At 45.0% G+C, this 27,597-nt stretch overlaps 1 protein-coding gene across 2 annotated transcripts; it reads right to left on the reverse strand.

The window, feature by feature from the left end:
* Nucleotides 1–10,312: 10,312 nt before the first annotated feature.
* LOC125435263 (trypsin-like) lies at nucleotides 10,313–19,904 on the reverse strand. 2 transcript variants are annotated; one of them, XM_048501450.1, is made up of 6 exons: nucleotides 19,780–19,904; nucleotides 17,331–17,422; nucleotides 16,396–16,552; nucleotides 13,135–13,388; nucleotides 11,395–11,531; nucleotides 10,313–10,479 (listed from the first exon to the last, which is right to left on the reverse strand). In XM_048501450.1, exons 1-6 carry the CDS (start codon nucleotides 19,869–19,871, stop codon nucleotides 10,327–10,329), a joined length of 885 nt encoding a protein of 294 aa, XP_048357407.1. In that variant the 5' UTR covers nucleotides 19,872–19,904; the 3' UTR covers nucleotides 10,313–10,326. The 2 variants fall into 2 exon arrangements, with proteins under 2 accessions (XP_048357407.1, XP_048357406.1); XM_048501449.1 differs by having other exon boundaries at nucleotides 16,396–16,624.
* Nucleotides 19,905–27,597: the final 7,693 nt, after the last annotated feature.

Here is a 27,597-nt window from a genome sequence, read left to right on the forward strand (position 1 = left end):
CCACAATATGCTCACATCCTACATGTGAGCTCCCAAAGGCACCTGGTGGGCCACTGCGAGTAGCAGAGAGCTGGACTAGATGGACTTTGGTCTGATCCAGCTGGCTTGTTCTTATGTTCTTATGTTCTTATGTTCACTCTATTGCTTTGACTCTGGGAAAGTCATGGCACCAACCTTTTCAAGGTCTACTCATTCTTCTTGCAAGGTGACCCATACAGCAGTGTATGCCCATTGATTTGGATGACTGCCCTCTCTCTCCACAGTCCAGGTGAAATGAATATTAATTTTGGAAATGACACCTGTGAAATATTGGAGGAAGAGAAGAGGAATGCAATGGAGAAGGGGAAGAGGAACTGGAGAACTCACCTGGGAGTTGTTCTCTGGGTTGGCAGGTCCTGAGGAAATGAAGATTTGCAACTTTGTGGCACCCCTTTGGTAAGCAAGGAACACCCACACCTGATGAAACTATTGCATCTTACTGCACTTTCCAGCAGTTTTTGCTTTATGGAAGAATGTTTTGTGCCCGCCTAAGAGAATTTCATCACTTTGATTGACTTGCATTGGCAATGCTTTCTGTCAGTAGCTAGTATTGCTTCATCATGACAATGGACACAAAGCTTCATTCTGATCAAACAAGGAAATCATAGCTGGTTTCTTTGGCTTCTTTGCTGCAAGAAGGATCCTTGGATGTCCCCAGGTCTACACATTCACAACCCTTTCCTTGGGTGCTGTGTGGTTTCCGGGCTGTATGGCCATGTTCTAGCAGCATTCTCTCCTGACGTTTCGCCTGCAACTGTGGCTGGCATCTTCAGAGGATCTGATAGTAGGAATGGAAAGCAAGTGGAGTATATATACTGTGAGGTCAAAAGGTGAGGCCATCTGAATAGAGTAGCCAGGCATGTGAGTCACAAAGAAGTCTGTAGCATGTAACAATGAAGATAGCAAGGTCAATAGGTTTCTTCATGGTTTCTTCCTTCCTGTTTCTTCCCCTTTATCATGTGTTCTGTGGTAGACTCCTGCAGTAGCTAGAGGATCCCTCTTATCCTTTGCTAGAGGATCCTCTAGCTACTGCAGGAGTCTACTGCATACCATGTAGCTGTGGACAAGTCTACATAGGACACGAATCAAAGAACATGAAAGGCACTGCAGACTATTTCAGCCAGAAAAATCAGCAATAGCAGAACACATAATAAACCAACCTGGACACAAAATATTATTTGAAAACACAGAAATTCTGGACCACTCTGACAACCACTACATCAGACTACACAGAGAAGCCATTGAAATTCACAAGCACATGAACAATTTCAACAGGAAGGAAGAACCCATGAAAATGAACAGAATTTGGCTGCCAGTGTTGAAAAACTCTAGAATCAAGACAGTGACTAATCAGCTCCACACAAACACAGGACAACTATAGACAATAGCAATCAAAGGGAACAAAGACCACGATACTTCTATTCAGATGCATTTACCTATTGACCTTGCTATCTTCATTGTTACTCATATGCTACAGACTTCTTTGTGAAGAAGAGGAGGAGGAGGAGGAGGAGGAGTTTGGATTTATATCCCCCCTTTCTCTCCTGTAGGAGACTCAAAAGGGCTTACAATCTCCTTGCCCTTCCCCCCCTCACAACAAACACCCTGTGAGGTAGGTGGGGCTGAGAGAGCTCAGAAGAACTGTGACTAACCCAAGGTCACCCAGCTGGCATGTGTGGGAGTGCACAGGCTAATCTGAATTTTCCAGATAAGTTTCCACAGCTCAAATGGCAGAGCTGGGAATCAAACCTGGTTCCTCCAGATTAGAATGCACCTGCTCTTAACCACTACGCCAACTCTGCTCCTTAAGTGCCTTAGATGATTTTTGCTGTTTCCACAACACAGCAGGAACCATGGCTGACCCACTTTGAGTACAATTACCTGGGAAACAAACCTCTTTGGAAGGTTGTTATAGGAAAAAGTACATCTGTCCTGGGAAGGATGAGCATGCCTCCATTTTGCACCTACTGCATGTACCACGTCCAAAATAATTCAGACTTCCAGGTTGGCTTCAAATCATTTCTCTGTCCCATTCCAGCATGCAGAACTCAGTCCTGCACGTCAATTGGTGGGACGTCTGTCCTTCGCCTACTATCCCCCCAACCCTGTAGCAAGGCCAGCCCAACCCTGTAGCAAGGCCAGCCCAGTGGCGTCCACCCAGGTGTGTGCATGTTTATTTGTTGGGGTGGCTGGGCAGCAGATGGTGAGTGAGAGGGTCAGCAGCTGAGTGAACAGGCTGCTGGAGGTGGGGCGGGTGCATGGAAAGCCCATGGTAACGGACAAGGCTTCCTCACACACACCCCTTTCCTAGAGCCCATTTCATTTCCCTGTGAAATGGGCTTTGCAGCTAGTTTTTGTATATTATTATTGTTGTTGTTGTTGTTGTAGAATTCACAGCTGCCAGATCTTTAGCTGGTTGTTGGCCTTCATTACAATTTGAGCCTCACCCAAAAGCCTAGGAAGTTGTAATGTATCGGTGTAGTATTCGTGTGGATCCCAGCAGTGCTGCCTTTTGAATTTGACAGATGTTAATTTTGTCAATTCGAAGATGTTTCAAGTGCTGCCCTAGTGTTGTTGTTGTTGTTATCTATTTATTTATTTATTTGGATTTCATAGACCACCTCATCCCCGAAGGGCTCTAGGCGGTTTACAACAACATCCATAATCAATAATTAAAACAACAATTAAAAACCCTTAAAATTCAATAAGCAGCATACCAATCTCGAAACAGCTTAAAAATACCAATCTCTAAACAGCTTAAAAATTCAATCTTGCTGGCACCCGTTCCTAAGGTCAGGAGGAGGCGGCAGTGCCAAAAGATGAAAAAGGCATTGCCGAGGACGGCAAAATATGACAGGGGCCTCACAAGGGGGCAGCCAATCCGCAGCCAGCCTCTCCAATATAAATGTATTTATGCTTTGTTGTAAGCCACTTGGAGACCACAGAAAGGGGAGAAAAGTAGAGTAAAATTTCACAAACTAACAAACAGAGGATATTCCACTCCAAACCTGAAGAAGAATTCCTCTTAGCGCACTGGACACTTCCACTGTGTTGTATGTTCTGGTTTCTCAACCTGCAATGGGCTATCCCAGTTTTCTCCTTGTTGCTGCTTTCTGCTGACTATTTATTTACACATTCAGAATGTGGGTTTTCTAGTATCACCATCCTACAAAATTCAGCTTCTTTCCATAGGGTCTCTGCTAGTTAAAGACTGGGAGCAGATGGGTGGGGTTGGTGAATGAACTCCAGCTTATCTCCTTTTTGCAACTTCTTCATCTGGGATATCCAGCCTCTAGGTGGGGCTAGGACCGTGGTGGCAAACCTATGGTACTGATGGGAATTGTAGTCCATGAACATCTGGAGTGCCATAGGTTCGCCACCACTGGGCTAGGAATTCTCCCAGATTTACAACCCATGCCCAGACTACAGAAATAGTTTCCCCTGAAGGAAATGGCAACTTCAGAAAGTGGACTATCTCCATCTCCCCGCAGTCAGGACCTTCTTCTTCATTTGTTTCACTTTTCTATTAAGTTTAGTCAAACAAATGACATTCAATAAACAAAGCTCTTCAACAAACTGTGATTTGTGCATTCAGGGAACACAAGCTGCAATTAGTGCCAATTATGATTACCAAACTAGCCACAGACTGAAACCTTGATTGGATGCCACTCAGCATTTGGGCTTCACAACTAACAAGGAGTATATCAAACCATTGGTTTATTGTGTCATCTGGAGACATCGCTCAATATTTATGGCAGGGCTGCCCAACAAATGCCTGTGTGTGTCATGGCACCTGCCAATACTTCCCTTGACACCTGCCAAGCTTTTCAGAAAGTGAATGGAGCCACTGTAAGGCAGGGTTTGTTACTAGTTACCAATCATTCAACTAAAAGGGTTTCCCATGGCTACAAAGTGGACAGGAAAGTATTGTATTTTGCTCCCTCTTGTGTGGCAGCCATTATTGTTGTTGTTGTTGTTTGTTTGTTGTTGTTGTTGTTGTTGTAGATTTCACAGCTGCCAGATCTTTAGCTGGTTGTTGGCCTTCATTACAATTCGAGCCTCACCCAGAGGCCTAGGAAGTTGTAATGTATCGGCGTAGTATTCGTGCAGATCGCAGCAGGGCTGCCTTCTGAATTTGACAGATGTTAATTTTGTCATCATCATCATCATCAACCTTTTTATTGGCATAAGTTTAAAATACAACAGGGAGGTTGAGGAGAATCAAGTTAAAATAAGTAGGTTCGGACATTTCCAGCAGTTAAAACAATAAATAAATAAATAAACTAAAAATCTGTGATCTACCCATAAAGCTAGCTTGTGCCCCAGGAATTTGGCAACGCCTAGGGATCTCTGAGGAGACTGATCACAAAGCAGAAAGAAGGATTTAACCTTGTCTGGTGAGTTGGCATAGTTCTCAGTGTATGGGTCTACTTCTTGTCTTCTAGATGAAGTATATAGTCTGCAATCTAGGAGGTGATGTGCCTCGACTTGTTTCTGATGGCTTTTGTGAGCAGGGACACGCTCTTTGTTGGCAGTATGGGGATCTGGGAGAAATCTCAGCCTGTCATCAGGACTGCTGAAGGTAGGGCATTCAGTCGGGCTAAAGCATTAGGGTACGCCGGAGATAAGTGGTGAAGATATATTGTAAAAGTACCTTGGTAGCCCTTTACTGAAGGGAAGAGGGTGGGAGCCCTCCGGTAAAATGCCCTTCATGTATTGAGTAGAAAGCAATTGATTTTCAATGTCAAGTAGCCTTAGCGACAGAAGTTTGACTATTTGCGCTTCGTCCATGTTTATGAAGAAGTCTAAAGCGAAGCCTAACAAATTAATTTTTTCCTTGATCAGAAGACTCCAAGTGGAGAGGTAGGAATCCGAAAGCATTCGCTTTGTTAGGCTGTCCTGTTCTGATGGGAAATGGAGGCACAGCCAGTATCAAAGCGAGGAGAGCTTAATTTTGTCAATTCGAAGATGTTTTAAGTGCTGCCCTAGTGTTTTGGGGATGGGGCCAAGCGTGCCGATTACCACTGGGACTACCTCAGCTGGTTTGTAGTGACCTTCTCCTGTTCTTTTTCAATGACCCTGCTGTCACCGGGGACTTCTATGTCGATGATGCTCACTTTCTTGTCCTCGATATTATTATTGTTGTTGTTGTTGTTGTTGTTGTAGATTTCACAGCTGCCAGACTTGTAGCTGGTTGTTGGCCTTCATTACAATTCGAGCCTCACCCAGAGGCCTAGGAAGTTGTAATGTATCGGCGTAGTATTCGTGCGGATCTGGCCAGTCCCCAAAGGGCTCTGAACGGTGAACAGAGCCCAATAGGCAACATATTAAATACAATAATAAAATCAATATATAAACATTAAAATTGTTTAAAATACAGTAGCAGCAGGACAAAAAAATGTATTGGTGGCGCCCAATCCCAGGCTCAGGAGGGGACTCAGCAGAAAGCCTGAGCCTTTGGGGAGGGCGGTATATAAACAAACAAACAAACAAACAAACAAACAAATAAGCCGAGAATAACATAGACTGAATCAAAGGGGGGTATCACGAGGGGCAGCAAATCCACACCCAGCCTCCCCAAAGGCCCGGTGGAACAACTCGGTTTTACAGGCTCTGCGGAATTCCCAAGGTCCCGCCGAGCCCTTACAGATGGAGAAAGACTGTTCCACCAGGCAAGGCCAGGGCCGTAAAAGCCCTGGCCCGGGTAGAGGGGCAGAGGACTACCAGAAAATTCACCTCCTTGGAACGCAGGGGCCTATTTGGGACATACGGGGTCAGACGGTCCAACTTTAGTATTTGACTTTGACTCCTGTAGAAGAAGAAGAGTTTGGATTTATAGCCCACTTTTCTCAATCATAAGGAGTCTCGGTATGGTTTACAGCTGCCTTCTCCTCAACCCCAGCAAGCTCCTTGTGAGGTAGATGGGGCTGAGAGAGTTCTGAGAGAACTGTGACTAGCCTAAGGTCATGCAGCAGGGCTCCTGCGTAGGACTGGGGAAACAAACCTGGTTCACCAGATTAGAGTCTGCTGCTCATCTGGAGGAATGGGGAATCAAAGCCAGTTCTCTCACTAGAACCCACCACTACACCATTTTGGGGTGGTATTCTCTGCTCCTTCTCAAGGCTCCATGAGTGCTCGTAGGCTATTTAAGGACCCCTGATCTATAGATTAAGTTGCTGTCAAAGGCATAAATGTATTGTCTAAAAAAAAGTTGGCTGATGGGAATTGTAGTTCCTGAACATCTGGAGAGCCGCAGGTTCCCTACCCCTGCCTTAGGTCTTCCCTTCACAGACCTAGTATTATCATGTAGCTTGATACAGAAATCTATCCTAAGCAGGTCTACCAAGAGAATAAATGCCACTTAGTTCAGTAGCTGATGGGAGAGCTAGTGTAGTGTAGTGGCTAGAGTTTCAGACTAAGATCTGGGAGACCTGGGTTGAAATTCCTACTCTGCCATGAAAGATTGGTGGGTGACCTTTGATCAGTCACTACTTCTTAGGTCCCTTCCACCCATGCCAAATAATGCACTTTCAATCCACTTTCACAATTGTTTGCAAGTGGATTTTGCTATTCTGCACAGCTGCAAAGTGCATTGAAAGTGGATTGAAAGTGCATTAATCTGCCTGTGCGGAAGGGGCCTCAGGGTTATTATTGTGAGGATAAAAATAGAGGAAGTGCAAATGATATCGTAAGCTACTTTGGGTCCCTATCAGGGAGAAAATCCCGGTATAAATAAATAAATGGACTTACTCCCAAATAAGTGAGCGTAGGATTGCATCCATAATTGTGGGTCTCTGGATTTACTCTAAAAATACATTTGAGTGACAAAGGTTCACATTCCTCAGAGTTGGAACATTGTTGCATGATACATAATTACACTGTCATAAATAGTAAGTGTCACACCCTTTACTTTCTGCCTAGGAGGGGACCAGTTGGTCAACTACAATCTTGGGTGAGCTCACACATCTAAGTTGTAATTCAGGGTGTTCCTACTTAGAACAACCTTGCAGGGGGTTATTAATGAACGTTTAATGGTTTACTGTGATGAAAAAAAGAAGAATTACATTATCATAAGCCTCACCACAATTAACTACTGGTGTCACGGCTCTATGGAAAACTCACTCAAGACATGTTCCCTCAGAAGGAACTGGGGTGTGAGGGAGAAAAAAGCACCTGTCCCATTTCTAACACACCCTTCCTCAAAGGAACTCAAACTGGCATATATTTATTTATTTCCTTTATTTTGTACCCTGCCTTTTTCCTGAATGGGGATGTGAAGCAGTTTACATCATTCTTTCCACCTCACGTTTTTTCCCCTCACAACAACCATGAGGTAAGTTAGGCTGAGATGTGGGACCCGCAGAGTGGGGATTTGAACCTGAGTCTTCCAGACGCTACTGCAGCAGTATGAACCCCTGCGCCACACCGATTTATACCTACACGGTTCTTTCCTCACAATTCGTCTTCAATGATAGGATGGGAAGGGGGAGGGAGGGCGGGCCCAAGGTCATCTAAGAAGAAGAAGAAGAAGAGAAGAAGAGTTTGGATTTATATCCCCCCTTTCTCTCCTGCCGGAGACTCAAAGGGGCTTACAATCTCCTTGCCCTTCCCCCCTCACAACAAACACCCTGTGAGGTAGGTGGGGCTGAGAGAGCTCCGAGAAGCTGTGACTAGCCCAAGGTCACCCAGCTGGCGTGTGTGGGAGTGCACAGGCTAATCTGAATTCCCCAGATAAGCCTCCACAGCTCAGGCGGCAGAGCTGGGAATCAAACCCAGTTCCTCCAGATTAGATACATGAGCTCTTAACCTCCTACGCCACTGCTAAGATTGAGTTGGAATAAGAAATTGATCACTAGTTCTGGCCAAACTAACATCTATGCAGTACTGCCTCATGAAAAGGAAGAAACTTTTGTAGGGAATTATTTCCTTTGTTAGGGAAACTCACCTGACTGATTTAATCATACCCAATTGGTCAAGTTACATCATTGTCCATACATTTGGTTGGTCAACCAGAATCATGCCAAAGTTTCATTCCAGTTTTGCCCTTTGTCTAGATTACATCTAACTTGGGGGATACATCTTGATTCTATGTGGGTCATACTGGCAGTTTTGGACTTTGAAACTCTTGGACACAGGTGTTTTCCCACAGCCAATATATCCTGGGATAAGGAGGTGAAACATCCCAGTTTGGCCATGACTTTTGCATGGCTTCCGGGTCTAACTTGGGCCCACCCCACGAGATTTCCCTTATCCCGCGCCTTTCAAAAAACAAAAAAATTGGAGGTTTTTTAAAAAAAACTGCACTGCTTCTGCTCCCATGCAAACACAACGGGAGATGGACTGGTTTATTTTTCCCGCCTCGCTGCCTGCAGCCAATCAGAACTTTGGGAAAACGGGACAGTTTGCGCATGCGCAACAACGTCGGCAAGGAAAATGAAACTAAACCAGGGGCTATGCAAGTTCTTCCTCCCGGCCTGAACGAGCTGATGGGCTGCCGTGTGGAGGGAGAAACCAAGATAGAAACATCCCAGTACGTATGATCCCAGTTTTCCCCCGGGATATTTTGTCCATCCGGAAAATGCCTCAGTCTCATCAAGTAACTTCTGGATCTAGAACCACTGCTTGTAAACCACTGCTTGTGGCTAGGTTAGATATTTAGCTTCATTATTTTCTCCTAACTATTCACTATTAACTGTTCGTATATTGTATATTCCTCCATATTTTTTAATAAATCACTTTAATTATAGCATGTAGTATCCTTGGATTTTGGGGTGTCAATCTGAATTCAGTACTTTAGCCCACATTGGCTACAGCTACTGGAATAACTGTTATCTGGAAGTCATCTTGTATGTGTCTTACCTTGAGGATTGACTTTTTTATCGTAGACCCAGGAGAGCTAGAAGTCCTTGATCTCTGTCTGGCAGTTTAGTTAAAGGGGACTTGTGGTAGCACTAGTATTGTGAAAAGCCGCACCTCACTTGTGATTTTGTCTTACCTGTCACCCTTAAGGAAGCTTTTTATAAGTCTTTGACACTAATTTCTTTGAATCTTTTAACTGACATATTTTTATGTTTTAAAAAATCCAGTCATTGGAATTGCTATTTTAAGGGGGAAATGAACTGTTGGAGACTATGGGAGTTCTTTATCTCTTTCTCTTAGACCTATTTTCCTCCTAAAAGTCACTTGTCCCAAGCTTTTATTGGTGAAGTTTTATCAATCTACATGACCAAAGGAATGATAATGCATTTCCATAACTGTAGATATCTCCTCAGTGGGCCTCTGGTATCTTGAAATACTTTTGTTCACCTGCCCATTATGAAAGAGGAGCTAACCACCTAGCTAGATGGAGGGGGCAGGGCAGAGGTGGGATCCAACCAGTTCTCACCAGTTCTCTAGAAGTGGTTACTAATTTTTTCTGAGTGCCAAGAAGGGGTTACTAAAGCAACCTCCCTGCCCAATAGGGACTGGAGGTGTGTGTGTGCGGCAACGCCACTGTTTGAATCCCACCACCATCGGAACCTGTTATTAAAATTTTTGGATCCCACCACTGGGACAGGGCATATCTTCATGGGGAAAAAATGGCAATTAAGATACCAGAAGGGAAACAAAGACATGGGGATGGGATCTCCAGCAGGCCTGTACAGGTGCCTCTTTGATCCCATCTTGCCCTAACATAGCAATCCAATGTACCATAGCACCTATTTGCTTCTATTTGCCTAAATTATCTCTTCATTAAAGGAAATAACCAGCCCTGAATTTCCTCTACCTTATTGGAGTGAGAAATGTTTCAGAAGATTCCAACAGGTGTCATCTTTGTCTCTGCAGGGGGCAGCCATTCAGAAACCTCCATCTTTCATTGCTGGAGAATATTTGGCTTGTAGCCTCCAAGTATTTTTCCAATACTCCCGGCAGCCATTTTGTGATATCTCCTATGGCAGCCATTTTGTGGCGGTGCCCACTGCATTTCCTCAAAATTCTAAATGTGCCCATAACTCAGGGAAATGGGAGGCCTTTGCCCTAATCCAACATTCTAACAATTTCCCCTCACCTGGTCAGTGGCAAGTTTTGGGTAATCTCAAGAGAAAAGAGAAGCCTTTTAATTTCAAGAACAACTTTTATCATTTTACATTCTTTTAAAAAAACATAGCAGCAGAGAAGTGCAATAAGCACCATACAAGAGACAAACAAACTAGGAGGAGTCTAATAAACTCCAGAACAACACAACAAACATTCCCTTACTCCCACCCCTCCCAGAGTTCATTCAAGACCCCCTGAACCACCCAACCGTCAATTGTTGCGGATAGTTTCTTGAATCCAATCCACGTATTTGCAGACATTAACATAGACTCCAGGTCTATTAGGTTGTGCGCATACGTCGGGACCCCAGGACACGATGCCTTGCAGTTTCCCGTTGCAGACAAGAGGACCGCCCGAATCACCCTGCAAGAAAGGAAAAAACAACAACACCCAATTAGCAATCCACTCCCCATTATGGTCATATCATCAAGGTAACAGGAGCCCCAAGGCTCAAAGTGGTAAGCTGCAGTGCGGCAGTCAAAGCTGCACTCACGACCTGAGTTCGATCCTGATGGAAGTCAGTTTCAGGTTGCCAGCTCAAGGTCGAGTCAGCCTCCCATCCTTCCAAAATTGGTAAAAATGAGTGCCCAGGTTGCTGGCGTAAAAGGGTAGATGACTGGGGAAGGCAATTGCAAATTAGCCCACAAACGTTCTTCCTAGCAAACAGTTGTGATGTGATGTCACCTAGAGGCATGGGGGGGGGGGCAATGGCACCCAGGGCAACACCTGGTCCAGGTGTCCCCCCTGCTCTCCCCCCCGGACCCAACTTACCTTAGCCAGCGGGAGCCTCCCGTGGGCCACCCCTTGGCCCAGCCCCGCCAAGCTGCTCCTTCAGATGGCTGAGGCTCTGCCACCTGAAGGAGCAGCCTGGTGGGCCCAGGCTGAGAGGCACCCAGCAGCAACCCAGCCATGCTGGTCCTTTGGCCGGCGGAGCCTCCACCACCTGAAGGAGCAGCCTGGCAGGGAGGGGACAAGGGGTGTGTGTGGGGGTGATTCTCCGCCCTCCACATGACCAGCTGGCGTGCGCCCAGGGACATATAACCCCACTGTTTCCATGAGCGCTCTGCCCCCGACGTCTTCCTATGAATGCTTGCATAGGGACTATCTTATTCTTTACCATGAAGGTAACAGTAAGCAGAGGGGCATTTATTGAAATGTGCAGCAAGTACCCAAGATAATTCCCTTCTGGGTTGAGTTTTGACCTCCAAGATACCATGGAACTTTGTCTGGTACTCCCTCTGCCTTCCAAACATATCCCTCAATGAGATTATGACTCACCTGGCAAGAATCTGCGCCACCTTCCAACCTTCCAGCACATACCATGTTCTCAGTGATGAAATTAGGGTAGATGGACCGGCAAACATGATGATCGATGATGGAGATGTTTGTACAGTGCAGGTTGTTAGGAAGATTTACTGCAAAGAAACATGTTGGTCTGAAATGTTTTCTAATGGCACACCTGGTGTTATCTCCCTTGGTCTCTTTTTGCGGTCCATACAAATAAGATCCTTAGTTGTGCTAAAGAATGCAGACCTTTGGTGCTCATACAAAGAAGTCGAGGGTACGTAGCAGAAGTTAACAGAACTGTGTGTAGTATAGAGAAAGTGGCTTGGGCAGAGAACCTGCTTTGTTACACACAACATCTCAGGTTTGGGTCCTGGCATCAACGGGTCAGGGGGAAGACCTTTCCCTACTGGAGATGATAAAGCCCTACTGCCAGACAGGGTGGGAAGATACTAAGCTAGATGCAGTGGCGTATCGACACAAAATGGAGCCCGAGGCAAAAATGAGTCCTTCCCCAAAAGAGCCTGGGGAAAGAAATAAGCTTTCCACGTCCACGACCCCTAGTGGAGCACGGGGCAAAAAAATGAGCATTCCCCCCTTCTGCCCGCCCCCCCCCCCCCCGGCCTGGTAGAAAACTCATTTCTTGCCCTGGGCTCCATTGGGGCAGATCCCCCTTGCCTGGTTCGTTGCCATGCCAGCCGGACTCCCTTGGGACCCATCTCTTTCTGGATTAGGCTGGGGGCCCTGCAAGGAGCCTGCCCCCTCCCACGGTACTGCTGCATTGAGCTACAGCATTCCTGGCCTCTCCCTCCTCTTGCCCAGGCCCTCTGTTCTCGCTGGGGCTGTCTCGGGGCTTGCTGTGACTGCTGCGCTGGTCTCTGAGGCAGGATGGATCACTCCTCTCAAGAGCGGATGCCTCTGGCTCCTCTCCTCCTCCGGCAGCAGGCCCCCTGGCCTTGGGTAAGTCCTGTGCTGCCTTGCGAGGGGCAATTTTCTGTCCCCCAAGTGACCAAATGGTCACTGCCTGGGGACATTTGCCCCCGCATGGTACCCATGGGTGTTACGCCCCTGGCTAGATGAAGCAATGGTCTGAAGAGCAAAGATATATAACAGAGAAACCATTTTCTTCTTTTCCCCCTGTAGGCAGCTACCCAACAAGAACTGATTGGCAGACGATTCGGGACAGACTATGAAAGCAATGGTCACACATATCACTAATGAATGGAATTCACAGCCATGAGATGTAGCGATGAACACTGGCTTAGGCTTAAGGGCTTTGAAAGAGCTGTAAACAAGTTAAGGATCTTATTGTTGCCTTAATTTTTTTATATACTGTTTGCCAGTTCCATAATCCTAGTACTACTTTATGGTTTTCTAAAGGGCTTTGCTTTCTGACTGAATTGCTTTCCATATTTTATAACTGTCCTTTAGTTTCAGTGAGAAAAACAGACTATAAATGAAGCATCATCATGATCATATGAGGGCTGGGTAAAAACATGTCAGCATTCATATATAAGTTTGCACCAATAACCACCAATCAATCCCTTCAGGACTTTGGAGAGCTCCGCCAAAAGGTGCCAATACTCAATAGCTGATGATAATAAATGTAGTTTTGAATTCCTTCACAAGTCTTTCAGGGGGGGAAACCCATTCTAGTGGCCACACGGTTGCGGCCAAAACAGCTACCACTCCCGTCTCATGCCCCCCATGAGATCCGAATGCTTCCTAACACACCTTGTGGGCTTGTGGTCGTACCCCATCCAGACACGAGGCATTCCATCCCAGGAACTGGGCAACTGCTGGGCAAGGGAAGAGTCTGGACTTTGTCGTTGATGCACGCCGGAAGCAGAAGCTTAATCAACATGATGTCATTGTTCTTCGTTTGCGGGTCATAGGCAGGGTGCACGATGACTTTGGAGGCAATTTTGATCTGCTCGGACCAGTCGATGCGCTTGAGATTGTGCTCTCCGAGGCGGAGGAAAAACGGCCTGAGAAAAAGGAAGCACATACGATCAGTCTCGGCTGAAAAATGTTTTTTGGTGGGAGTGCAGCCAAACTGTTGGTATTTGCAAGTGCCTATCACAATTCAGTTGCTGAAGGGTTAACTGTCTGTATGCAAACCAGTTGCTGAGGTCACTGTTTTGTGACCTACTCCAGTGATGGTGAACCTTTTCGAGACTGAGTGCCCAAATGGCAACCCAAAACCCACTTATTTATCGCAAAAGGCCAACATGGCAATTTAACTGAATACTGAGGTTTTAGTTTAGAAAAAACGGTTGGCTCCGAGGCGTGCGTTACTCAGGAGTAAGCTTGGTGGTAGTCGGTGGCTTTGCTTTGAAGCAACCGTGCAACTCTTCCAATGGGTGAATCATGACCCTACGAGGGTTTACTTTGAAGCAAGCCTCGATGCCAGCAACCAAGCTTACTACCAGGTAAAGAATCACACTTTAGTTCTTCACATGAAAATTAGTGGGGTTTAACAGCGCTTAACAGGGTTACCTACACTGCTTCCCCAAAACTAGGTCTGAAGTTTAATGCTAATAATTAAGCCCAGTGGCCCAGGCCAGCCTAGATGTGTTGGGGGGGGGGCACTCTGTTTGCGTGTGCCCACAGAAAGGGCTCTGAGTGCCACCTCTGGCACCCGTGCCATAGGTTCACCACCACTGATCTACTCTATTGATTAGCTATTGGTCAGTCAGTCAGACCTTGGTTACATGCTAGTGGTTACGTAGCCCGCGGTTATGAAGTTAGATCTATTTTCTTGGTTTGAGCACACTTGCTCTAAGGCTAGTTAGCATATTAGCTGCAAAGATGTAGTCTTCTACTGTAAATATGTAATAGAGAAGTATGGCCTGCTGTTTTATCTCCATGTACCCCTTCCCTCCTTTTAAAGCTAGTAAAAGCAACTCAGCATCCCTGCTGTGCGGAAAATATTTTTAAGGTGATATTAGCTGTGTGGCCACATCGTTTACAAACAAACAAACAAACACAGACATGAAAGATTACATCTCAAGGAATTACTGAAATGGTAAAACCATAGAATTTCTAGCAACTCTTAGAGCTGCCCTACATCATTTCTGTTTTTTTCTGGAAGTTATGTGGGGATACAATTGACACCACATGCCCCCATTCCCTGCCCCCAAAGATCCTGCCAGAAACCCTAGAAGCAGCTTAACGGACAAATCCTGGCAACCTACCCAGCAGTGAAAGGTCATGAACCTCTATGTAAAATTTGAACAGTGAGTCTTTCTTTTAGTTGCTATTAGTTTTCTAGTGAAAACATAGGTTCAGGACTTACTAAAATGCACAACTATGGTTTTGCAGTTGTGTGTGTGTGTGTGTTGCAAAAATATGCCATCAAAAAAGAGGTTTACAAGTAGGGTTGCCAGCTCCAAGTTGGGTAATTCCTGGAGATTTGTGGGTAGAATCTGGAAAAGGCAGGATTTGGGGAAGAGAGGGGCCGTAGCAGAGTATAATGCTATCACTATAAAGCTGATCACTATCTAGAGCAATGGTTCTCAACCTGTGGGTCGTGATCCCTTTGGGGGTCGAACAACCCTTTCACAGGGGTTGCCTAAGACTCTCTGCATCAGTGTTCTCCATCTGTAAAATGGATAAATGTTAGGGTTGGGGATAACCACAACATGAGGAAGTGTATCAAAAGGTCGTGGCTTTAGGAAGGTTGAGAACCACTTGTCTAGAGATCAGTTGTGATTCTAGGACGTCTGGTAACCCTGCACACAAGTTACAGGTGTGTCTAGTAATAAAAATCTGTTTGGGTATATCATTTTTATGGGGGATCCTCTTCCTTTTGAGTAAGTATGGCATAAACACCCTCCCGCCTCCCAGATAAGAACCCACACTTTTCAAAGTGTTTCATGCTTACAGCTCAGTCTTAATTGATCTGGAAGAAAATCCCAGAATGTTCAATAGGAGAACCCCAAGTAACTGTACATAAGATTGCAGTCAAACCAGGTTGCATTTCCAGCACCTGTTATTCACGTGTGCACTGACTTAAATAGATATTTGGTTTCTACATACAATGACTTTCTTCTGCTATCTAGCACACATTTTCTTGGTGTACGCCAGTGGTCCCCAAAATGGGTAGTATTGTCCCCTGGGAAGTGGAGAGATTACCTGGGGTGCACAGAGGCAAGGGGGCGGCAGTGGGATGGTGGAGGTAGGCCCCTTCAATTGTTCACTTATTTGCAATAGATCTGGCCGTGGAATCATGCTGTCAAATCTGGTGGAAACTATCAGAATCTTTTTCTGACTTCAAAAACCTGGTATCACTGGATCAAGTTCATCAGTTTTGTTGAATAAATTAAACTAGAAAGTGTTAATTGGATTTTGAATAGATGTGTAATTTTCAGCTTTTAATTTAATTGTTATTATCTTCCTCAGCGAGTCATTCAAACCACTATTTTGAATACTGATTTTTATAGGGTAGGGTAGGGGGCAGGGCATTGGGGGTGATTGTATGGAACCAAGGAGACGGAGGCCTGAAAAGGTTTGGGAAGCATTGGTGTACACAGATAACATGTCAGTGACAGGAGGCTTGGGGAAGACTTTGCTTAGATCAGCGGTTCTCAACCTGTGCGTTGCGAACCCTTTGGGGGTCGAACGACCCTTTCACAGGGGTTGCCTAAGACTCTCTGCATCAGTGTTCTCCATCTGTAAAATGGATAACTGTTAGCGTGGGGGTCACCACAACATGAGGAACTGTATTAAAGGGTCACGGCATTAGGAAGGTTGAGAACTGCTGTGTTAGATACTTATACCACACGTCTTCTTATCATTAATTGCACCTTAAGTTTTCTTAAGCAGAGGGTGGCGGTTTTTGCTACTGACCCGTCGCACTGAAGCCCCCCGCTCTGCTGTTCCTGAACACCTGCTGACTCTCCTAAACAGGATTACCAAACTCCCTTGCTCCTTTGGCCGGCGGAAGCAGGAAACCTTGTCTACTTGTGCCTTGCCTTGCTGGCTTATACTTACCTTCTCATTTTACAGTGGGCAGCACTCAGCACCCAGGATTTGTGGATCAAGGTCCCGCCACATTTCAGACTGAAGCCGGAGAAAAGAGCTGCCTGCCACGGCTGTGAATGGGGGGTGCATGGCTTCCCTCCAGATATCCGCACACCATCTGCAGTGACTGGAACAGCAGAAACCCAAAACAAGCAGTATTCAGAGGAGGTACAGGAAAGCCACATGAGCAAGAGATATTCTGGTTGCAAGGAAAACACGTTATGTTTTCATGTCTGTCTGTCCGTCCACAGTTTCTAACACCGCCCAGGGAAGGGCTTGGCATTTGGCAGCACTACATGATGCTACAACATCCTTTGCTACCAAGTGATGTCACAGGTTGCCATGACACTCTAGCAATCTCTGCAACAGCATTCTCTTTCTCGTTTTCCCCTCACTGCCGGGGCAGGAAGCAGGAGGCCTGGTCTACTTGTATCTATCTGTCTGTCTATGATCCTTTGTTGCCTCCAAACAATGATGTACACTTTGCATACAATGCGCACGAAACACATTTAATGTGTCAAAGAGGTTCCTTGTGATTTTATTTTTGAAAAACCTGTTGTTCTCACCACATTTTTAAAATACCAGGAAGAAGGCTAAAATTGAGCAACATGTAGTGAACCTCTTTTGGGCTATACAAGCAGAGAGTCGTGGTGTCCACACATAGAATGTGACACCCCCATTTTCTTCCTTTGTAATGTTCCCAGTTCTCATGGCTGTTATGGTTCCAAGCCCACATGATCCTATTGGTCTTTCCACACTGATGGGGGGGGGGGGGGGGGGAAATATTAGGAAATGCCATCTAATGATTTTCACGTGGGCACAAATGCATAAACTGAGCACATCCCAAGCAGCCATATACCCAAACGTATTTAGCATACCTCTAACATGCCCACCCTAGAACTTACCAGCAGATACCAGGAACAGTAGGACAGTTAGCAACTCCGTGAAAATAGTAAACATCGTAACTGGGGATAGTTCCCTCCTGGAATAAGATTTTCTGTTGGAAAGAAGATTGGATGGAAATCATCTCTTTGTGCTGTTAAATGCAACGACAAAGCCAAAGGAGTACATAAGAGGATTAGAAAGAGAACCAAAGAACTGTAAAAGGGATACTTCTTTCTCACTGTTAGGGAAATCCCAGCAAAAGCGAGAGGGAAATAAGCATCCCTGAAAAATGTTTGTGTGCATTATTTAGAAAGATCTGTTAGAATTCTGATCTGCATCAGAATTCCAGAATTTGAGGATCCAGTTTATGACCGCTGTCCTGTGTAAAAAGCTTCCTGAAGACAGTAAACCAGTACATCATGAACAAAAAGTGCTTTCTCTAAAGAACTAGTTTATCAAATGCAGATATTATTTTGTTTACAAAGCAATAGGGGGGGGAAATCCACATTCATGCCTGCACTCTGAAATTGCAGACTCTAGAATTTATTAGGAGAAGAAGAAGAAGAGTTTGGATTTATACCCAACTTTTCTCTCTAAGAGGACTCAAGGTGGCTTACAAACTCCTTTCCCTTCCTCTCCCCACAACAGACACCTTGTGAGGTAGGTGGGGCTCAGAGAGTTCAAAGAGAACTGTGACTAGCCCAAGGTCATCCAGCAGGAATATAGGAGTGCGAAAACACATCTGGTTCACCAGATAAGCCTCTGCCACTCAGGTGGAGGAGTGGGGAATCAAACCCAGTTCTCCAGATTTGAATCCATTTGCTCTTAACAGCTACACCACGCTGGCTCTCTTAGGCATTTTGTGATGTATTTTTTAAAAAATCTATGCCACTTTTCTGCCAGGATAAAACACTGTAAGTAGCTTTCAAGCTTTCAAAAACAAAGGAATCACCATAAGCTCGTGATGCCTTTGTTGGGCATCTAAAATTTGCATGAGGTGGTCCCTAGTGAATATCCTTTTGCAAGGAGTTCCATAGTTCCACCATGCATAGAACAACTCAGTTAACCAATAATTTGACAGGGAATGAGACAAAATCCAGCCCTTTCTACTGTAATAATTATTTATGAGCTCTGCTTGATGAGTAAACTAGTCATTGGTGGATTCTACAGAGCACAAGTATATCGTCTTTAGGAAGTTATATATAGCGTTTTGGGGAAGAACTTCGCACAGAATTCTTCCCCAAAACGAGTTCAGTCCATCATATTTCTCTCAACCTGGATTGTTCAAAGATCGCTAAACTAGCAATCTTTCCCCCAAAACCCGGGTTGAGGATGATTCCTGCCAGCAGAGTGAACGTCAGAAAGCAGGAAATGCTTTATTTCTCCCGCCCAAACCTCTGACTAGTTTCTGCCACTCGTGCCCACCATTCTGCGTGTTGCAGGAGATTCTCTGTGGATATTCCCCATGAAGGTTTCCTCTGCTCGCAGCTCATCTGTTTGCTATTTGGCAATCAAAAGTTGATGAATACAATTTGTTTAGACTAGTGATCCTGTGCATATGTCGCTTTTCCTCTTTTTTTGAGGGGGTTGTCTATGAAGCTACGACAACACAAATATGTCCATATTGCAGCTTCTCTAGACGTATTTCCCGTAGCTTCACAGACAGCCGCCTCAAAACAAAAAAAGGAAAAATGACACATGCACGGGATTGTTAGGCACACAGAATGGCGGGCGCCACTGTGAAATTGACAATAGTGCCATGCAGTAGGTGGGGAAAAAGATCCATTTTGCCTGCCAATGCTTGTGTTCTCCCTTGCTGTGGAAACACAAAATCCCAAAACGGATCTTTTTGTAACCTCCTATAGATACTATAGGTATGCTGTATGTAATCCACCACTCTCTCCTCTAACTCTGCTGATGAAGATCAGGATCTAATCATGATAAATTAATAATACTAATAGGGGGGAAAAAATCAACCCCCCCCCCCAAGCTGGATTCCTCCCTGCCGTTCTCATCCTTCAAGGCACAAACTGAGAACAATCAAACATCCATACAGCATAGAAAGATGCTCTGGCTAGTTACATTTACGGTCCTCAGCACAACAGTCAATCAGAAAGTGGTATCTCTTGAATCGCTTGCAGCTCCTGGCTGAGAAGTTACAGTGCAGCAAGAACCTGGTTGAATCCTTGTCTGGAAGCTGCACCTGTGAGGAATTTGTTACCTGGCCTGAGCTGCCCAGAGATTCAAGTCAAAAGCTTCTGATATCTCAAGTGAGAACAAAGAATCAATTGTATTATCGGCTTTCAAGATTAGGGAACTCCCTCAGCCTACAGACAAAATTCTAGCAGAATTCCCTAGAGGGAGAACTCTTGGAACAATGCAATACTGTCACCCTGGGAAAGACGACACCTGGAAAAATACCCCTTGAAGGTCCCTGGAAGGACAGACACTAAAGAAGAGATTTCTTACCCCCCAAAAGTTGCAGGATCCTGGATCCTGTCTCCTTCCCCTCCTGGCTTTTTATTCCAAGTCCTGCCCCAGATTAGTGGAGCTTGGTTCATCAGGAAGTACCTGTTGACACCTCCGCCTCTATCTTTCTCATCTGAGTGACTAGGACCCAATCCATTGTGAGAATTATTTAAACTTCCTGGTGATATAATGGGTGATTGTTGGAGAAGGAGGAAGATGCCTGCCGAAAATCTAGCCTGCGCGGCGACAGCTCACACAACCGCTCTCTGCCCGTAACAGACCACTTTGCTCTTCTTGCACAAGTTGTCTGAATCATTGGCTCCGGCTGCCAGCCGTGGTTTTGCTCCGCTGCTGGAAGCTGTTAGTGTGCGTTAAAGAGATACTTAATTGGCAGAGATACAGAACCAGCATCCAGTAAGACGAGAGCCAACTTTTGAGTTGATTTATAATGAAAGTTTACTAACTAAGAGGGTAACGTTACATGGAATAAAAATAAATAAATGCTGTACTGCTCTGTTACATATTTACAGGACTACCTATACATTTAAGACTACATCTTGCTCTGTTCTCCTGTCTCACGTGTTGATGCATGCTGTTCTCTGCCAGAACAAAGAAACCAAGTTAACTTTATAACTTCTGGTGTACGTGCTCACTAACATGTAAGCAATGGATATCTGACTGGCCAATAGCTAATCAATAGGTCAGGTCATTCACAGTGACTTCAGCAACTTGTTCACGGACAAACAGTTAGCCCTTTTATAACTGGTTGTGACAGACACTTGCAAACACCAATGGAAACCTTTCCAACGTGGTTTGTTTTCATCAGACCCTCTTTGGGGCTGGGTGAGGTGGCTGCCTCTAGGCTTCTTGAGAATGAGGAAAACTTCAAATTTGGCTGAGCGGAGTGGTAGGATGCTGGCCACTTTCAACAAAATTCACCAATGAAAAATAAACAAAGATGCCCACAGAATTAGGGAGACTTTTTCATCCCATAATACTAGAACTCAGGGCAGCTCTGGCTACATAAATGAAAGATTTCGGAGAAATAAATGGAAGGTTTTTTTAAATAATTAAATTGTGGGATTCGCCGCCAGTGGATATTGGTTTTGAGAGATTTTCATCCATCAATACTAGAAGAAGAAGAAGAAGAAGAAGAAGAAGAAGAAGAAGAAGAAGAAGAAGAAGAAGAAGAAGAAGAAGAAGAAGAAGAAGAAGAAAGAAAAAGAAGAAGGAGAAGAAGAAGAAGAAGAAGAAGAAGAAGAGGAGGAGGAGGAGGAGGAGGAGGAGGAGTTTGGATTTATATCCCCCCTTTCTCTCCTGCAGGAGACTCAAAGGGGCTTACAATCTCCTTGCCTTCAGCCTCACAACAAACACCCTGTGAGGTGGGTGGGGGCTGAGAGAGCTCCGAGAAGCTGTGACTAGCCCAAGGTCACCCAGCTGGCATGTGTGTGGGAGTGTACAGGCTAATCTGAATTCCCCAGATAAGCCTCCACAGCTCAGGCAGCAGAGCTGGGAATCAAACCCGGTTCCTCCAGATTAGATACACGAGCTCTTAACCTCCTATGCCACTGCTGCTACTAGACATCTCTTTCCATCACCCTCGCTGGCCAAATTGCTTGTCATCCATTTAACCAGCTTCTCTGCGAAAGAGAGAGACTGTAGAACCCCTTCCATTGACTTTGACCAAGCTGTGCTTAATATGTGCTCATAAACCTCCACATATTAAAAAAAAAAACCACAAGAGAAAAGCAAATAGCCAAGGGGCCATGCTTGCTAGTGTTTGTGGCCAGGGGGTTGTGGGTAAAAAGTTTTCTGAGCATGCACACAGCACTCATGTCAGTGGAAAAGGAACGCTCATCCTTGCTGGGTCTCAAAAAAAAAATAACAGAATGGTGCCAAGTTTCAAGCGGCTTGAGAAGGTGGGACAGTTAAGTCCCTAAGTATGTCAGCTGGACATACAATTACATTCCAGCCACCTTTCAAAACAATGGTTTGCTCACGGGAGGAAGGTTCAGGTTTTTATGTAACAAGAGTGAAGGGTAAAGGAAGTTCCAGACAACAAATCACCTTTCTGAGGGAACACTGTAACAACAAACAATATATTAGTAATTGACCCTCACTGACCTTCCATTCATGTGTATGTGTTTGGTTGAATTTGTTTATTGTCTTTCTGTTTGCCACCTTGTGAACCTTGAACTGGATGGAAAGGTGGCATGAAAATGCTTTAAATAAATAATACTCTCTTTTTTGCTATCAAGTCACATCTATGGTGACCCCATAGGGTTCTCAAAGTAAGAGAAATTCAGGTCGATTCCGCACTTGCATTATCGACCTAAGTTGAACTTGCGCTCAACTCTAAAACTCCGCACAACCCACTGGGATACGATGTGGTTTTGTACCAGCTTAAGCCCGTCTTAACGGTCAAATTTCCAACTTCAGTTGGGAACTACTACTACTTTCAGGGAACTTCTGCAGCTCGAACTCAGCACCGATTCCAGTAAAAGTCTTGCGAATCTCTGGTGCCAAGGAGTCCCCATTCAGCCAATCACAGCTGAGTGTTTTCAAGCATGCGTACAGCTGGCCAATCAAAAGCGCCACCTTCGTCCTCCATTTCCTGTGGCTGTTTTATAAAAGTGTGTGGGGATAGACGGAACATGGCCGTAGAACAGTAGCCAATCGGAACGGAGTGGGGAAGAGGCACAGGATGATCTCACCCTCCGAGCTGGGATCAAGCTGGTTGCAGTGGGGAACAACAATGGCTTCGACCTAGGTGAGTACCTTTCTCCAGGAGACTGGAGTGAAGCCTGGCTTACTCATGTCTTGAATCGCCCTCAGAGGTGTTTTGCCATTGCCTGCCACTATGCCACAACCCTGATATTCCTTGAAGGTCTCCCATTCAAATACTTGTCAGGGTCAACCCTGCTTAGCTTCTGGGATCTGAGGAGATCAGGTTAGCTAATTAGCAAACTTCCAACTGCCATCACTGAGACCACCTGTAAGAAGAATGGCTAGGCCATTTGAGTTTGAGAAGCTATAAAATATTTTAAATAAATAAATAATAATAGCAATAATTATTATAATTAGCAAATTTCCAACTGTCATCACTGACCAATGGCCATCACTGAGACCATCTGAAAGAGGGTTCGCTAGTCGCTGAGAGAGTCATTTCCTTCACTACAGCAGAAGGAAGCTGGCCAAGCCAAGAAAATGTTTTAAATTATGTGCATTGGAATTATTAATTATTAAATTATGTGCATTGGAAGAAATAATTAGCTGACTTCCAATTGCCATCATTGACCAACTGCCATTGCTGACCAGTATCCATTGCTGATACAACTTGAACAAAGGATAGCTGGCCTCTGATGGTGTCATTCTCTGAAAGATAGGACATTGCCCAAGCTATAACAATTTTTTACATAAATACTAATAATAATAAGCTAATTTCCAATTGCCATCACTGACCAACTGCCATTGCTGGCCAATGTCTTTTACTGAGATCACCTGAGAGAGGGATGGTGGGCCACTGATGGAGTCTTCCCTGAACTATAGGAGAAGGAAGCTGGGCAAATATTATTATTTATTTTCCGCTAAATTCAACACCTCAGACTTCAGTAGTTTTCTTTTGATTATGTAAAAGCCATCTTGACCCGGCATCAGTCACCACAAGAACTCCAGTAGCAGTGACAAATCTCTGCATGTCTCATCTTTTTGGAGTAATTGGGAAGAGCAGAAAGGTCACGGTGGGTCATCACATCTCAAATCAGGATATCTGATTTCTAAAACAAATAACCCCAACACGTGCTTGTGGAAATGTTTCTTGGAAACTTCAGTAAACTTTACACAACCTTCACCGATGGCGTGTTTTTCCCGTTAATGAAGTGATGTCTCATTTCTTTAACAAGCACTGGCTACTTTTCTGGTTTGGAAAAAAAAAGTCACAAAGCGGTATCCAGAGACGCAATAAGATTCTATTGAAATAAATAGGATTAAAACCACGACTAGGAGCACTAACTTGCAGTAAAATAAAGAAGAAGAAGAAGAAGAAGAAGAAGAAGAAGAAGAAGAAGAAGAAGAAGAGAAAGAAGAAGAGAAGAGAGCAGAAGCAGGAAGCAGGAAGCAGGAAAGGCAGAAGCAGAAGCAGAAAAACAGAAGCAGAAGCAGAAGCGGCAGAAGCAGAGAAGAGTTGGTTATATCCCCCTTTCTCTCCTGTAAGAGACTCAAAGGGACTTACAAACTCCTTACCACTTCCCCTCACAACAAACACCCTGTGAAATAGGTGGGGCTAAGAGAGCTCCGAAGAACTGTGACTAGCCCAAGGTCACCCAGCTGGCGTGTGTGGGAGTGTACAGGCTAATCTGAATCCCCCAGATAAGCCTCCCACAGCTCAGCCGGTAGAGCAGGGGGATCAAATCCGGTTCCTCCAGATTAGAGTACACCTGCTCTTAACCGCCACTGCTCTTAACCACTACGCCACTGGTTAAACTGGGGTGGGGGTCTGAGGTTGGGAGAGCAACGCAAACCAACACTTTAAAATCTCAGAGAATAAATTTTTAAAAATCCTCGACCTAACATCTACAATGATACTTATTTGTATTGTCGAAGGCTTTCACGGCCGGAATCACTGGGGTGTTGTGTGTTTTCCGGGCTGTATAGCCATGTTCCAGCAGCATTCTCTCCTGAAGTTCTCCTGACCCCCTGAAGATGCCAGCCACAGATTGCAAGCCCGAAGCGTCAGGAGAGAAGATGCTACTAGGAATATGGCCACTGTTGGAAACCTACCTTTACCAATGTCTTATTGCTTGTTTCCTTATTTAGATATTTATACAGGGCTTTCCTGTCCAACGTACCTTATATAATTTTCCCTTCCTCCAGTTACATCTCACGACTACAACGCTGTGACCCTTTGGGGAAGGCTGTGCCACAAATAGGTATCTTGCAGCTTTTTATCAGCATCCAGATTGAGAGGGAGAAGTCTTCCCGGTTGGATTTGTGCCTATCATACAGCTGTTACAGGAAGAGGACACCCTGCTCTTCCAGTAAAAGGGAGTGTTCTGTTCCCCAAGCAAACTAAAAATCAGGTGCCTTGCACTTGGCCAGCACAGAGTGTAAGACCCACAGACAAATAAGTAACAGTTCAAAACGGTTTAATAATATTGGAAACTTAGGACTCTGGCTCCTCCCATGAGGTCTATCTAATAAAAGAATATTTGCAATGCTGGAAATGTTTGGAGATGGTTTGAAGAACTTGCAGACACCAACTCTTTCCTTAATTTGCTTCTAGAAGGAAGTGCTGTGCTGCTTGTACTGCTTCTAGAGATCTCGGTTGTCCCTCTACTTGGACTCTGTTTCCTTGCAATTCTGTTGAAACTGGATTACTTAAAATATCATGGATCTTTTACACAGTGGTGGGATCCAAAAATTTTAGTAACAGGTTCCCATGGTGGTGGGATTCAAACTATGGCGTAAATTAGCGTAGTAAGGGGATGAGACGGGGCGACAGGGGAGGTGGCAGGGAATTCGAGTGAGGGAATTCCTGGGAGGGGGGCTGTAGCAGGGGCCTTGCCAGCCGCTTTCATGTGATCGCTAGGCGGAGGAAAGCGAGATACCTTGCGCCTTGAAGGCTGCCGCGCCGCCAGTGCACCTCCTGCTAGAACTTTGCTTCAAGTTCTGCTGTGCAGCTACTGCTGGGGCGTAACTAAGGCAAAAATCACGTGGCAAAATCACCAATTAGTAACCCCCTCTCGGCACACACAAATAATTAGTAACCTACTCTCGGGAACCTGTGAGAACCTGCTGGATCCCACCTCTGCTTTTACACCTTAAACATCTGAGATATTGCTGTCTCCAGCCTTTCCCAGACACCGAAAAATAAAACTGTAAAACAGGAACTGCTAACCAATAAGAATGCTATCGTACTTTGCCTAAAGAGTTTCTTAAAGAGACAGGGTCTAGCTAAGGTTCCCTCCCACAGAGAGCTGTACAAAAGGCAAGTAAACCCATTCTGACTAAGGGTACGACTGAGATTTAAATAAGGAAAATAGCAAGGATCCATGACAGGGAGGCAGTACTGAATTAAACAAAAGTTGTTCGCTGGTACAAAATCCAGATTCAAAAACAAACCCCAAGCCACATGATATTATTAGGACTAAGCGAAGTTACACAAGCTTTTGAGATCAACAGGATTCTTCATCAGCACTGAATGACACTGATTACAAAGGCAAAGGATTGCAGTTAGATGGTTTACATAGGGAAATGACACAGATCATGGTCTGGGTCACAGAGGGCAAGCCACACAGGGCCGCGCAGAGTTCAGTTGACATTGTGGTAAAGACGGGTGTGTCTCGCGGGAACAGTCAGGAAGCAAAGAGAAGTCGGTGGCTCCTCCATTGACTAAGCACAAACTGCTTTCGAGAGTTTCACCACTGCTATCGATGTGATCTGACACTCTCAGCCTCTCCGTGCTTGCAAGACTTCCTAACCATTCGAGGAACATTTTCTTCAGAATTGGATTTATGGACACATGAAGGAAGCTATAATTTTGGGCTTCCGGTTGTGGGAGAGGGGCACTCAAAATGACTAAATTAACCATCTATTTGGTGAATATGATAATGTATTTTAAGGCCTCCGGGTGACTTAATCTGGCTCTGATTTTAATTCTTTACTTCCGCTATTTTTGTTTTCTGTTCTTTGTTTTCTGTTTTTCTATTCTTTGCATTCTTTGGAGAAATATTTTTAATTGGCTCAGATATTTTGTGAGTGAGTGAGTGAGTGAGTGAGTGAGTGAGTGAGTGAGTGAGTGAGTGAGTGAGTGAGTGAGTGAGTGAGTGAGTGAGTGAGTGAGTGAGTGAGTGAGTGAGTGAGTGAGTGAGTGGTGGGACCCAAAAATTTTAGTAACAGGTTCCCATGATGGTGGGATTCAAACTGTGGCATAGCGCCAATGGGGCTGGGGCGGGAGCTTGACGACGGGGATGTGTGCCAGAGCATTCTGAAGGCGGGACATTCCTGGAAGTGAGGGCTGTAGCAGGGGCAGACAGCTGCACCAGTGCTTGAGTGGGAAACAAATGCAGGCACAGGCTGCCACGCACGCCGGTGCACCTCCTGCTAGACTGCTCCAAATTCTGTGTGGTACTGCTGAGAGGAGGGGCGTAACTAAGGCAAAAATCACGTGGCAAAATCACCAATTAGTAACCTCCTCTCGGCACACACAAATAATTAGTAACCTACTCTCGGGAGCCTGTGAGAACCTGCTGGATCCCACCTCTGTGTGTGTGTGTGTGTGTGTGTGTGTGTGTGTGTGTGTGTGTGTGTGTGTGTGTGTGTGTGTGTGTGTGTGTGTGTGTGTGTGTGTGTGTGTGTGTGTGTGTGTGTGTGTGTGTGTGTGTGTGTGTGTGTGTGTGTGTGTGTGTGTTAAACTAAATGGTCGCCAGCTTGGATGCCTCTCGTGAGCAAACCATCACTTGGGCATGAATGCAACAGATTTCTTTTATCTCCATAGATAGGCCAAAACTTTCAAAAACCTACATGATTTGCCATGGCCACATCTGGTAGCAGTAAGTTCCACATGCTGACAATGTGCTGAATTGGAACTGGAAATTAAACACCACATGTCATCCTGGCCTAAACAGAGACTTGAATTTTCCAACTCACTGCACTTTCTTATGCAGAACCCACCCGCCCTTTTTTAAAACAAAAATGTAATTGACTGCCTTTAACATGTTCTATCTAACCTTGTACCACTATCAATTTGCTTCGGCTGAATTCACACTGAAAATTTAATCGAGATGCAACCAAGTTTCAAAAGAATCGGCACCTTTTCAT

The sequence above is a fragment of the Sphaerodactylus townsendi genome, linkage group LG06, assembly GCF_021028975.2.
Source record: "Sphaerodactylus townsendi isolate TG3544 linkage group LG06, MPM_Stown_v2.3, whole genome shotgun sequence".
NCBI classification, from domain to species: domain Eukaryota; kingdom Metazoa; phylum Chordata; class Lepidosauria; order Squamata; family Sphaerodactylidae; genus Sphaerodactylus; species Sphaerodactylus townsendi.

What these genes read in the sequence shown, in the direction of transcription:
- LOC125435263 (XM_048501449.1), bottom strand. Translation starts at nt 19,871, where the DNA reads ATGAACCAAGCTCCACTAATCTGGGGCAGGACTTGGAATAAAAAGCCA. An exon ending in ACTGTTCCTGGTATCTGCTG is followed by an intron (nt 16,625 to 17,330) that starts GTAAGTTCTAGG and finishes CCTTGCAACCAG; the next exon opens with AATATCTCTTGCTCATGTGG. An exon ending in TACGACCACAAGCCCACAAG is followed by an intron (nt 11,532 to 13,134) that starts GTGTGTTAGGAA and finishes GTTTCTTTGCAG; the next exon opens with TAAATCTTCCTAACAACCTG.